At 41.5% G+C, this 14,780-nt stretch overlaps 1 protein-coding gene across 3 annotated transcripts in view; it reads right to left on the bottom strand.

Moving 5' to 3' along the window:
* The window catches only part of etv6 (ETS variant transcription factor 6), a 29,254-nt gene that overhangs the window by 8,531 nt on the left and 5,943 nt on the right, over positions 1-14,780 (bottom strand). For all 3 annotated transcript variants that reach the window (XM_003445043.5, XM_005451808.4, XM_019346687.2), the window contains one exon: positions 702-866. In XM_003445043.5, the coding sequence (XP_003445091.1) occupies positions 702-866 (165 nt within the window). The remainder of the gene's footprint in view (positions 1-701; positions 867-14,780) is intronic.

Raw genomic sequence — 14,780 nt, 5'->3', positions numbered from 1 at the left:
CCTCCAGCAGCTTTGCTGTAACAGCTACCTCCCTCCACTGTCACCTCGCCCTGCTACCATCCATCCCCTGCTCCAGCTGACTTTATTCCTCTGCCAATACGAGAGCTTTGTTTGTCTGCGTTTTTGTCACCAGGATTATGCAAAAACTAGCAGGCTGAATTTCATGAAACTTGGAGGAGATGTGTAACAACCCTCTTCCACTTCGCTGTGTGAAACAGGGCATCGACCTTGGCAGAGGACGTGCTCTTAAAGCGTCCTCTTAGGTGATTTTCTTAAAAGGATGTAATGATCTATGCAGTAGCATCACTTTTCATATACAATTATCTTTACTGTCGGTTTGAATTGCAAACCAGGGTCGATCGAGCCAAACACTGCAAAACTACATTTCATCATGTTCATTGACTACTCGTTTATAGTCATTTTTCCTATTTTGTGATCCGAAGTGTCAGTATTTTTGTCTAACAAAAGCATAGTCTCATGTTTTTCTGCACTTAGTCCAGTGTTTCCATCATCTAGGATCGCTCTTTCTTCCCAATCCCTGTTTCCAGAGTGAGTCCTGCTCTAGTTGGAGCACACAAATATCTAATGGAATCTATCTAAGTGACTCATTTGTTAAACACTTCACTGATGTTTCCAGTTTTCCGAGCTTAGACTGCACCTCAAAACGGAAAAAAAATAAAAGCGTGTAGAAAGAGAGGTACCAGAGTGAGGGGATCGGTAGCGGAAGTCCTCCTTGGTCAGCAGCAGCAGGGCTTTGCCATTCATCTGGAAAGAACCGCTGGTGATCGGGCGCAGGGCAAACTCCTTCTCAGCCCATCGTAGCCACTGGGCCACGTCGTCCCTGCTCCAAAAGACTGGCTGCAGACCTGGAGGTGGAAAAAAAAGACAAAGGATTAGGTAAAGAAATAAAATGGAGGTGAACGGAAGAAAACAAAGATGAGTTCAGTGACGAAGCAGCATAAGGATGTGGGTGGTGATGGTGGTGGTGGTGAGGGGTGGGGGTGGGGGAAGAAAGTAGGAAAGGCAGGAAGGAAAGGAGGGGGAAGGGGAGACAGGGTTAGGGAGGAAAGGAGGAGGGGAAGGAGGGGGATAGGAAGGAAGGAGGCAGAGGCACTAAAAAGGATATTGAGGAAGTGGAGATAAAAGCCAAAAGGAGGGAGTGATTACGGGAACGGCAGTGGAGATAAAGAAAAAAAGATGAAGGAGGAGACCATCAGAAAGGGAGAGGAGGTTAGAATAAAAGATTAGAAGACGATAGGTTAAGGGGGAGAATACAGAATGACTCAGGGATGGAAAAAAAAAGGTAGGAAGGGAAGAGCAGAAAGACTGTCAGACTTATTTTATTTGATCTGTTCTGATCTGTCCTGCTCTTTGCTCTCTGAACTCCAGACAGGCACATCAGAGGACAGACAGTTTATTAGTTTGTGTATAAAAGGACAAGGACACATGGAGGGAAAAGAGCAGGGGAAACAGGAATGGCAGTATCTGTTTTCCTTCCTCCTCACTTGCAAATGTTTCTTTCACTGCCGTGGGAAGAGGAGTAAAACTTCTGCATCTTTACCGATGAAGAAAGATGAGAGAAGACTGCAGAAATGTAAAATATCTGACCGAAAGCTCGGCCTCACTTGAAAGCTGTACAGAGTTATTTGATTTTTAACATCATAACTGCTGCAGAGGTAGCGCTAACTTTACTGGAGCTAAACGTCTGCTGGGAGCTTTTCTTGTGGTTGCAACTTAGCCTTTAGATTGCTAAAGAAAGAAACCTGGTGAAAATATAACTGAGACTATATAGAAAAGATGAATATTTCTGTAGTTTGTGCTATTGTAGGACTTACTTCGCTTGCCTAGAAAACAGATGTATGCTTCCAGCTACAAGCAGCAACTACCAAAGCATAGCTAGCTTCAAAAAGCTCAAGAAGAGACTAAATTAAAAAGCAAACAGCGTCTTGCTTAAATGTTTTCATTAAAAAGTCTGAATTTTACTGTAAGAAATAAAGTAATTATATGGAAATTTGCTCTCTTTTTTTTTTAACCACCTAGGTAAGGATAAAGCGCTAGCTAGCAAAATGATAAAAAAAAATACATACTGAAATTGAACTATTTCATCTTATAGGTTACTTAATGCTTTTACAAATCTTTGTCAGTACTGCTAACTTCCAATACTGCTAAGCCTCATAAATTCTCTCGCTGCCTATTCCTTGCTTGCTTGCTTCAAGGCATTTGGACCCAGAAATGGCTCATGACATCACACGCAAGAAGCGGGTAAGTTTAAAGCCAATAAGCAAAAAAATAAAAGGTTATATGTCCAACTTAAACGACTACCAACCACTGCAGCTGAAGCTAATGAGAAACTATTTTGGGAGCTGTTCCTCTAACAGTCTTAGGAAATCCAGACTCGAGATATTAGAAATATTTCTAGAAAATACACCAATTGACCAAATTCCCAGAAATATCATCTACATAGGCAAACAACAGTAGCTTATTCCAATATGCTTTGCTGTGTTATTGAGATTCAATCAAGTGTTATCACAGTAAATTAACACCAGTTTCTGAGTACTGAGGCTGATTTAGCCTCTGTGATTATTTTTAAGACACATAACAGGACGCACACAAACTGACCCATATTTATTTCAGTGGACACAGATCCTGCCACCTCATATCATTTTCTACTGTTGGTGTAACCCAGTGAGCTACTGTATGACTCAGGCTCGCCTCTTCTCTTTCACAAGGATAGAAACACACAAACACAGACTTTCAACACTGTCCGATCAGAACATCCATGACACCCACACAGAGCAGAACTACTCATTTCTTACATCACACTTATCACCCAGCCTCAAACACTTCCTCCGGGAGTTGGACAGCTGTTATCTTGGGCCGCCAATGTCATTGTCACACAAGTAATAGGAACCTAGTGCTCACTTTCAGCCAGCCACCCCCGCCCCACTTTAGCTCCCCCCCGCCTGTCAAACAAAGGAAGTTTTCACAGAGAGCAATCAATATAAAATGAAACCCTGTCTAGATTGTCAGCTTCCTATTTCTTGCCTTCCCTTCTAGACCTCTGTATTCAGACAGTGGCACGAGCACCATGATAAGGCCCGGGAAGGCCTAGGTTATCTGAAGCACTGCGCACAGCCTGTCAAGCTCTGACCCTCAGCTTGTCAACAGGCATCCCACGAAAGTGTCAGGGAATGGGATACAGGTGTTTCACAAACACAGGAACTAGTGGTGGGCAGATAAGGAACTGTATTTCTTATGCTTACTTACTTGGTCTCTGCATTTTTCATAGGAGCCGCTTCTTGGCCCACAGCAGGAATCTTAGCGAGGCTACATTTCCTATTGCCTGAAGTAAGTGTGACAATGAATATGTCACTTTCGTCCTTTGAAGCTGATGTAAAATGCTATCATATCTTCCCGCTGTAGCTTATTTAAATTACTGTTAGTAATGGATAAAATGGAGCTAGAATCCATTAAAAATGACTATGTCATGGAGTTTGTATCAATAATGAAGCAGACTGCCATCCGCATTGCATACACCAGCTGTAAGTTTGTCCCTCGTGGCTGGCTTGTGAGAGCAGTGAAGCCGAGGCGGGCAGCAGTGCAGCCAAGGTCACGAGGTCATGGCTGTGGTATGCTCTCTCCAGGGCCGGAGAGAGGTGCTGCTCTGCCAAAACCCCTCCGAGATCCGGTCTGCCGGCCTCAGCCATCTGCACAGAGCCCAAAGGAGGAAGCAGCAAAGGGAGCAGAAGGGAGGAGAAGACGGAAGAAGGGGGCCCAAATACACGCATCCCACAACGCACTTTGCCAGGAAGCAATCCAGCGTGGGCTCTGTTTCAGCACAGGAAACTTCCTGCGGTAAGGTTAGAGAGCAATGCCGGGAGGCTTATTAACAGACAGCAGCAACATGGAGAAAAAAAAGGGAGAGTGGAAACAGAAAGGAAAGAGCAGAGAGAACAGCAGTGGATTGTTTGTGAAAAGGTGACGAGGAAAAAAAAACGTAAGGCAGATCGGATAAAACTACAAAAACAAGAGGACTAAACAAAGACATAAGAGAAGAAGGCCAAGCAAACAGGAAACAGATACGATGCAGTTAATGAGAAGGAGCTCGCAGAGCAGGACATCATAGTCTTTCCTAAAGTCATATGCATGCTCTACGTTGCTCTGAGGATGTACGGTCATGGTCAGACTAAAAAGGTCCTTACAACAGGTTGGTGACAAGCTTCAAACTGTGTGCATTTTACAGCACGATGGAGCACCATGTTACAAAGCAAAAGTGATCAGCAAGTAGCTCAGAGATGATCAAACTAACATTTGGATACACGGCCAGGAAGCTCCCCGAGATCCAAATTGGATTAACAATCTATAACCAATCCTTAAAGAGCAAAGGATGAGCAGAAGCCTACAAACTGATCAGCTTAGAACACAAAAAAGTAGCCATCGACTGGGATTTGGCCCAGAAGCTAAAATCCAGAATGCCACACAGAGTGTGAGAAGCTATGAAGAAGAAGTCTCCACACCATATATACTGGATAGGTTTATTTGCCAATAAAGGTCTTTGAAACCGATCAATCGATATCATAAAATGTATAAGAAATAATATCACTAAAGCAGCAAAGTGTATGATATGTATATCAAAGAGAAGGCAATAAGTATCATAACTGTATTAAACAGAGCAGTACAGGCCAAGCCAAAATGACTTCATAAGAAAATTGGGACATGAATGAAAGGTGAGCCAAACAATTCATTAATCGAGTCTTACTTGAGATGCTTTTAACTGTACCAGATTCTGGTTTAGTTTTCCAAAGCTCCTCCGAGCTGCTGATCATTCACAGTCATCACTGTCTCATGTTTCTGTCTTCTATGGTTACTGAATTGACAAAAGAACACTTTGATGTTTTTTCAACATGGATAATTTCTGATTCACATTCAAGTTTCATTTTCAGGATCTTGTTCTGCATCTCATATCCGTGTAATGTAGACAGGAACTGATTCTAAACAGGACAGGAAACACTAAGACACAAACATCCTTTGCTTACTTAGAGGTGAAAAGGAAAATGGATGGCATGGACTGCAAGTGGAAGGAGAACACAGAGAGTGCACCTTTGAAACTGAAATTCTGTTCCTTCGATACTTTCACGCGCTATCTGGAGACGATAAATTTGTCCTTTTTGGTTGTTTTCTGTCAGAGAATCTTTTACAGATTTGTTGCGGGAAGAAAATCAATTCCAGTCCCCCTTGTCGCTGGCCTGCCTTTGCCGACTGCATCTCAGGTTAACAGTCTTCATGAGAGCGTATGCTTGCGTTTACACTGAGTAAAACCCTCAAGCACGACAGCAGCAGGATCTCAAACCCTCGACTAAACCGTGGGCTCCTAATCCTCTCTGATGACACATAATTTTCACTCAGTGGTTTCTCAGGCCCCCGCTAATGTTCACTACGCACACATACACACACTGAGCTCACAAGTTGCCAAGGCAACTCATGAGCGCTTGGGATGAATGAAGGGAAGAGGAGGATGAGATCACTGGTATCTTGTTTCGTTGTTGCGGTACAGAAGCCCTCAGCTTCCCCTCTCAGCCAGACGAGTTAATGAGGTCCGTCCTGCTGCGAAGCTAAAAGGTCCCGTCCAGAATCTCAGATCAGCTGCGTAAGTCTTCGCCATCGCTCACACTTCTGCCTCTCCTGCTTGTGGATTCCTCACCTGGCTAAAAACTTTGACAACCGTCTCTTTTTTTCTTCTTGACTAGCTAAAAAGAAAAAGCTTCAGATTGTTACCCCTGTCCCACAGCTGTGCCACTTAAGCTGTCTTTTAAAGGATTATCATTTTGTCATTAATGGCTGTTGTTTTGTTAGCAAGCTTTCTCAAGCACCATGACTTCAACATAACTACTGACTATTTACTTATAATGTAAAAATAGTAGCATACCACTATTAACTTTGGAATTCACATTCTGCGACTGACTGTAAGTACAACCATGCTGTTGCCCAGAGTTAAGGGTGTTACCACTGCGAAGAGTTCTACTTAAAATTTTAATTTAACTTTGTCAAACTTAATACTACAGCTTTATAGTACTGGCCCAAAGCCTACTGAGGAGAAGTACTGTGTTAGAGCACCAGATCAGCGATTGCTAGCTTTACTTTGTTTCAATCTACCACTGCAAGAGAAATTAATGAGCTTATTGCAATTTTTTTGTAACATTGTAAAACATTATAATGTAACAACTTACGCCAAATAGGACACAAATTGCAACCCCATTCACACACGAACGTGTTGTAGTTAAATTCATGGTATGACTGTATAGAACAAAATAACAACACATTTAGGAAAATCCATTGCATAGGTTTAGCATTTTCAAGCACTTTCTGTTATTATATTTGCACAATTAAATTCAATTTGAAGCATTATTGTGTTCCAGTTTGTGTTCCCTGTTTCTAGTTTGGTTGCTAGATACAAGTCTCTGTATGAGAATGCCAAAATCAGTTTCACTTAAAATTTCCATTAGAGGAAAAATAAAAGAGAATAGAAAAAAACTGTTGCTATTTATTGATCCAAGGTTTTCTAAAAAGTTTTATGCATCCATTCCAAACAATTAACAAACAGCTGCTGACTGAATGTGTTTAGTCATGTTCGAGCGTCATCACATTTTGGAGGGACCTGTTTCCTTTCTCTTCATTTGTAAAACTGGAACCAAATTGCTTGCATGCTATATTTTGAGTCATAGTAGGATCTGAAAGTCAGGTCAGATATTATTTTCTTTCAGAAACTCCAGACTTTCAACAGTCTAGATATATACAAAAATACACAACTGATACACACACTTCTCAGACTGAGAATTTCAGCTTGGCCTGACCTGGATGAACTATAACTAAATAAACAACAAAAAAATATACAACCGCATCAGTAAGGCTGGGACTTTGCTCTCAAACTCAGAGCTCCTTAGTCACTCAGTTCTTCAGTAAATGTTTGTCTTTTCTCTCAAAGCAGAAGTAGGCGGATATTGGTCTTGCTATCTCAATGGAGGAAAGGTTTTCTTTCTCCAGACAGTGGAGGAGGAGGAAGGAGGAAGGAGGAGGCGGGTTAGTTGTGACCTCCTGACACCCTGACTCAGGGACATGTGGATAGAAGTGACACGTTTCCTCAGTTACTCCTCACACACACACACACACACACAGCATCACCCCCTCACTTTCTGCACCGTACATCAATTCCCTGTCAGGTGGGTGCGGCAGGGGAAAATCCACCTCCAAACCAACACACACACACACACACACACACACACACACACACACACACACTTTTACTTTTCAGCCAGGAGAACCAACCCCCACCACCTCTCATATTCATCCTCTGCTTCCTCCTCCGGCATGCACAAGCCTGTCCCCGTCCAGCAAAACTGGACTTCATCCAGTCAAAACAAACATAAAACAGATCATCAATCACACTTAACTTTTTATGGCCAGGAAGTAGCACGGCCTGTTTTTGATAGTTTGTTGTTAAGCACAGGAGCAAGCCGGCTCTTGTAGGCTAGTTCCTGAATTCAGCGTCAACTGCCACTCTTCCTTTTGTTCAGAAGCCAATTTTTTCCCTCCCCTCTCCCTTCTTTTCTTTTTTTTTTTTTTTTTTTTTTTTTGAAAATGCAGGAGCTTCAAAGACGTTTGTTAACTAAATCAAAAGGCTCATGCTTGTCTGAAACGCATACACACCCTGTAAGCACACTACTCCTGTTCTTCTTTGCATGTGGAGAATGGGAGGGCAGGATTTATCCGTGTCATCATATCTAATGCAAAGTGCATACCTTCTTTTAAAACGAGACAGTGTCTATTTGCGAAACCTCAGAGTCGTTTGCATTAAGTCTGTCGCTCCTGAAAGCAGTTTCAGTAATGACAGAGAGTGAAAGCTCAAACTACACAGGGACAGTCACACATTACATTTTGTGTGACTGTTAATGTTGACTGATTTAATCTGGAGCAATTTGTCTTTTTCCACACTGCAAAGCTTAATGAGTTTTAGTGACAGTTGAAATCTGTCAAATCATTAAGGTTTATTGCTGTTTCCATCCTCCACTGTGGGGTTTTTTTGTAAGTACTCGTAAAGCACAAAAACCTGGAAACCTGCGTCAACACTACACAAAGGTGGAGGAAAGCGTTTATTGTCCTGGAGCAAGGTGCATATATGTCCACGCGGGTGTTCCCTGGTAGGTGTGTGCATGCTTTTCTTCTTTGTAACAAACATATAACAGAGCAACGGCTGCCTTTCCAGGTAGGCTCTCATTCCACTGATGGACTCACTCCATAGTCTTACAGACTGCACCAACGGTAGTCCTTGCTACCAGGTGAGTTCCTAGGAGAGTGGTTATGTTTATAGGGGCCAACTCACTGCATGAGGGGCCATTATAAGGCTCAATACTGTGGCCTTGGAGTCTGCTCAACCCCGGGGACAAGGTCCTCTCTAAAGTGTTAAGAGCTAGAAAAGAAGGCCACTGGAAGTTTTTTGAAGACAGCTCACTGCTTAGCCTTTTTGCTGAGACGTGAAATGTCAACTCCAAAAAACCTGAAGACCAGTCGCCTTTTTTTCCAGGTATTAAGACTACCATGATAACTGAGAACCTATACAGACATATGCCCTCTCTGAACAAGCATGTGAATCAGGGATCGCAAACCGGCGTCTCTTTTGCAAGTCTTTGCTGCATCTCCACTGGATCCCTGTGGCTTCGACCAAACAGCAACGAGATTACTTATTTTCAATAAAAGTTGCAAGAAGTCTTTGCAGACCCATCATGTGTAGGTGTGTAATCACGCCTCAAAAACACATTTTGAGCCAAGAAAACCCTGGAATTGTTCCAGGAATTGTTTGTTGGTAATTTTTTACTTTTTTAAATCAACACTTTCCATTACTTTTGTTCCAAAATGTAATAATTCCAAAGTTTAAGTGCCAAATTCTTATAAACACCTTGCCCCGGTCTAGTCACAGGTGGTAAAAGATTTTAATTGTTTTCACCTATTAGTAATACTTATATGCTAATTTATACTTAATAGCTTGTGTTGCCTTTATAATATAAGGGCCAAGTCCATTTTGGGTCAAAAATGACTCCACAATTGTTCTTCTGACAGTAAGAAACCTGCTGCTTGAACTTAATGGTATCAAAAACCAGCTTTGCTCAGCAAGCCAGCTGTTAGGGAAGAGCTGATGGGATGAAATGCCACCAAGTTGCAGTATAATAAAGCTGGGATCCAGGTGAATAAAGGAAATAAGCTAAACTAGTCTGTATTAAAAAAATCTTCTTTTTTTTAAAAATATCAACTCTGCAAATTTTCCTTTTAAAAATCATAAGTCATCGAGGTCAATAGGTCATGGCCATGCTCAACATTTCAAAAGAGCCCAATCACGTTCTGTTTGGCAGGAAGTATCTCCCAAACACAGCGTTAATAAAAGCACATGGAAGGAATTTCATTAACTGGACATTTATCCAGAGGAAATGCACTCGAGTCACGTGGACTATTTGCAGCTGAGATTAACACACAATCGGTGTGTAAAACGTGTGTGTTCATGATGTTTCGAGTAAAGAAAGCCCACCACCACCATCGTCTTGTTAGAAACGCTATGTGGAGTGTGTCGCGGACAGGAAGAGAAGGGGGCTGCGCTCAGCTCACTCGCCGGCATGTGAAAACAGTTTCCCTTTCAGAAAAGAAAAGAGAGGAGTTAAAACATGCACACACACACACACACACACACACACACACACACACACACACACACACACACACACACACACACACACACACACACACACACACACACACACACACACACCCCCACACACCATCAACAACAACATTTATTCAGGAAGCGCCGTCTGCCCACTCAGGAAATTCCTGAGGACAAGAGCTGCTTCCAGGGGCAGGAAATTTCCCCTCAGAAAGACCAAACACACATGCACACACACGCAGACACACACACACACTTTGTGACACCAATTTCCCCACAGTAAAATGGGTAATATACCACAAAGTGAGAGAGAGAGAGACCAAAGGAAGCTTGTGGGGGATTGCAGTCATGCATGGTAACACACACAAACACATAGTCATACACACACACACACACACACACACGCACGCGCCCCCCCCCACACACACATACACAGTATACACCTACACTACCTCTGGCAAGCTTTACACAAAGACACAAGATTCACTCACACTCATCCACCCACTCTTACAAGCACGCATAGTGCAAACCCAGCTGTGAGCACACACACACACACACACACACACACACACACACACACACACACACACACACACACACACACACCAAGGAAACCAGCCAGTCTTGTTTCCATGGACATAGAGGGTTTTTTTAATCATCGGGGAAGATATTTCTACTGTCGCAGCCAGAGTTCTTTTGTATTTAGTGTTTGTTGTAAAAAATAAAATAAATAAATAAAAATAATTGCTGTGTGTCGCAGACCTTTAAATAATTCACTGTTATCTCAGTGACTAGACCCTCATTTGCGTCATTCTCAGAGTATGTAGGCGCCATGTTGGCCGATACTGCCTGGGTTGCGATTGAATTAAAAACCAAACAAATTTAGTTCATCAGTTAGCATCTGCATGGATTCATTACGTGTGTGTGTGTGTGTGTGTGTGTGTGTGTGTGTGTTCTTTTACAACTTGTCTTGCCTTTCACACAAACAGCTAAAGAAACAAAAGGACATGGATGGTTGACGGCACTCCTCCGCTAGCTGTTTAAAGCTGCACATTTGTCTACTACTTGACTAATACTGCTGCATTATTCCTTTAATGGCTTGTTTTAAAGCCAAAAAAGGATCAAGTCAATTTATGTCTTCTCAAAGCAAAGTCCAAGCATTTAATTGACACATGCTCCAACAAAGCATGTCTGTTTCAAACATTTACTGAAAAACTGTAGCAGGGTTTCAACCAACGCATACGTGTTTCCGTGCAGTACTGAGCGTTGTTCAGTGATGTTATGCATTGGTCAAATGCTGATTGGATGACAATTTGGAATAGGCAAGGGAGCGACGGCAAAGATCACCAGGAATGGAAGAAATATGAAAAATACATTAAAGACCAGGAAGTACAACTTAAAAAGCATAGAAAGTGTCTGATTGGACACGTTTTGTTTTAAGCGTTTGTATGTTATAACTTCACTATTCTCTGCAGCTGGCTGACGGACCGACAACAGCACAAACAGGAATAGCCCACAGACCAGTTGTGCTACATATTTCTGACACTGCCCACTTCTGACAACAGACACTATCTGTAGCTTCTGTTGTCCAAAGGTCCCGATGGACTACCCATGTGCAACCACTGCTGAGCCATAAGTTCGTTAGTAAGGCTTTACGCACACTTGTTACAAGCTTTTACTTCTGGACTTTACATTGCATAATTATTAAAGCTTTAGCTGGGCTTTTGATAAACAAATTCACCCAGTTTTTTCTATAAAAGCAAAGACTAGAGATAAGAATTGAAATGTACACAGTATAACTTATTTCCTTCTAACTAATGCCACTATATAGGATATGCGATATGGGTAAAAGTATTGGGTCACACCTCTTAATCGTTAAAATCCAGATGTTTCAGTCCCTTGTCCACAGGTTTACAAAATCAAGCACCTAGCTATTCAATCTGCCTTTACTAATATTAGTGAAAGGGTGCGTCGTGAATTTCAGCATGGCATTGTAATAAGATACCCCGCTGTAACAAGTCAGTTCATGAAACTTCTCCCCTCCTACATATCCCAGGAGCAGCTGAAAGTGGTACTGCAGCCTTATAGTGGATTTAGCAACCACAGCAACCCAGCTATAAGGTACCAGACCAAAGTTATACACCTGGGTCACTGAGTACTGAAGCACATAGTGCGTAAAAGTTGTCAAAGCTTTGCTGACTAAATAACTACAGAACTCCAAACTTCCTCTGAAGTGAACATCAGCACAAACATTGTGCACTGGGAGCTTCATGGCATGGGTTTCAAAATGGGGGGGGGCAGCTAGCTTAATTTTGTCCGTGGCAACAAAGGCACCAACCAGTACCTTAAAAGCTCAGTCACATCCTTGTTCGCAAAAACACAGGTTGGAGTTTTATTGGCAGCTAGGTGGGTATAATAACTTCCAGAAATCATGTTGCCAACAAGTGGTTACCAGGCAACCTTTGCATAATTCAGGAAGCTACTAAGACAAACAAGATGAAGCGTGTTGATTAGCGAGGTTTAGAGTTGCTGATAAATAGATTTTGTTAACTGAGATCTAACCAAACTACCTTTCCTCTGTTTAGAGTGTTAAGTTAAGCTAATTAGCTGCTAGCTAAAGTTGTATATTGAAGAGATGGACACGAGAGGTCTGATTTTCCCATTTAATTATCAGCAAGAAAACCAATAACAAGCACCTTTAAGCTTGGTCAAAGACTGTGCGTATCACCAAGGCTCTATGTTGTCTCAATGGCAGTTATTCTAAAGGTCACTTGAGACTGGCTTCAAATAAGAGTCAGTGTTTATACAGCACCAACTGAAATACACAAAGTTAAGAGATTAAATAATTCAGTAATAATGTCTATGGCTTAATATAAAAAATGTGGGTTTTTTGCCTCCATGAGAAATCTTCTTTCACTTCTTTTAAATGAAATATATGATATCACACAGCTTGCTGTGCAATACCAGCAGCCTGTCCAAAAACTTTTGTTTTAGTTTTAATGAGTGAATTTATTTATTGGAGTGACTTTTAGCATTAATTAGCCTATGACTTGCTAATTAAGCTTACTAGCATTAGATAATAGCAGTACTGCAGGCTTTTGTCTATATATGGTCACTCAAGGGTGTAAAAAAAGACTATTTAAGTTTCAAAATAGTGATTCATCATGATAGACATGATGATAGCAGGATCTATCTTTTATATACAGACTATGATTAGGTCAAACCTATCAACTGAAGGAAGCTTCAAAGTTTTTTTGCTTTAAATATTTTCAAATATTTTATTTTATAGTATTTATTTTCTAGATTTAAACTCTGCTTATTCGCATATTTTATCACATCAAACTGTTATCATTTCAAAATTAAACCTTTATATGATGTCACTAAACATGTAGACTTTATAAACCAAAGATGAGTGCATCTTCAGTAAAGATTAATTGCTTTTTTTTTTTTTTTAAATCCCTTTATTTAGTTTGTTTTACTCGAGATGTGTTGTGTCTTTACATATATTTCTTTTTATATTATGCCAGCATGTAGTTACAACTTGACATTTTTTAGCCCAAAAATGTCTTCATAATGAATAAAATTCATTCACTGACAGAGACAATGTTTTAACAAACTGCATTTGGTAACAATTTAAACTCACCGTGTTAGAGTTTACAGTGTACTGCAGTGATGTCTGACAGAAAGGGTTAAAAATTGAGCCTAGTAGCATTCTTTAGTGTGAGGAGCAGGCTGCAACTCTCCCCGATCTAATCCACTTCCTCCCCAGGAAATGGAGAAGGCGGATTTCTGCCCACACTGCAATTTCCTCCCTCATTCTTTTTCTTTCTGTCTTTTTTCCCCTCTCCTCCTCCGCTCTCTCCTCCTCCTCCTCCTTCTTCTCACTCTTCCTTCCCTCTTCACCCCTCCTCCCCCCACCGTCAGGATAAATCTCCCTCTGAGTGCGGGGGTTAATGGATGACTTGTTTTCCAGCACGTGTGTTTATATAGCAAGGAAGAGAAAGGACGAGCAGAGGTGTTTTAGACCTTGTGAGCCGTGACAAAGACGTGTGGCTGGCTGTCTGAAAGAGGAGAGTGGATCCCCTTTAGCAGCAGACATAAACTAAACACTGCAGAAGAAAAAATGAAAGACGACCTGCAGATGTCTGAGTCTGCGTGAGCAACTGTGCTTGACATCTGATTAAAACAGAGTTCGACTTCCACATGTCTGCGGATGTGAAGTGACCCATCAGTTTACTCGACAGGAAACCCAATGCGGACCTGTTGAGCGTTCTTCCTTTTTCTGCAACAATACAAAAGAGGAAGTGGGCTGAGGGAATTTCCTGTGCATCTCATCCAGCTTTAGCCTGACACCCAGCCTAACGCCCCGCCAAGAGTCCTGAACTTCACACCAGCTAGAGAAAAACTAACTGGTTAAATATTGACATGTGCACCAATGAAGCAATTCAGGGTTAGTCTTTGAACTGTTAGCCTATCTCTCGGCACAGCTCCAACCCCGCCCCCTCTATGATTGGGTAAGCAATGAATGAGCAGACGCAACCGAACTGAAGTCCAGTAAAACTGTGAATGTCACCAAGTTGCTTCACCAAGTTGTTCCCAAATATATTTCATCAGACTTTTTCCTTTGCTGGTTCACCTAAAGCCGGCTAGTCACTTTCACCTTGCCCTTCACTTCACCTCTCTGGAAAGACTAGACTGTGTCAGTGCTGACAATGTAAGGTAGATGGAAGCTCTTCAATTGGTTTCAACTGATACGAACAGAGAGAAGGAAAGACACCCAAATGATTGTTTTTAAAAAATCAATGTTTCCACAAAAAAGCCGCCTGACTCATATCTCACAAATATGTTCACATTTAGTCTACTTTACATTTAAAGTATCACAATAAATGCAAAGTCTCACAATCATAAAAAAAACTGAAGAGAAAAACTTTTTTTCAAATAATAGAATCCTGCTTTTTCTGTTTTTGTAGAATTGTGTCTGAGTCATCCACGATACTGCACGACTTGTCCATGTCAAAATGTTCTGATATCCATTTTCTATTTGTGTCAAAATAACCTTTCCTCACCATTCAGT

This window comes from Oreochromis niloticus, linkage group LG17 (genome assembly GCF_001858045.2).
Source record: "Oreochromis niloticus isolate F11D_XX linkage group LG17, O_niloticus_UMD_NMBU, whole genome shotgun sequence".
In the NCBI taxonomy this organism is placed as follows: domain Eukaryota; kingdom Metazoa; phylum Chordata; class Actinopteri; order Cichliformes; family Cichlidae; genus Oreochromis; species Oreochromis niloticus.
The sequence above is the reverse complement of the archived record's forward strand: the minus strand, read 5'-3'. Positions and strand labels throughout refer to the sequence as shown.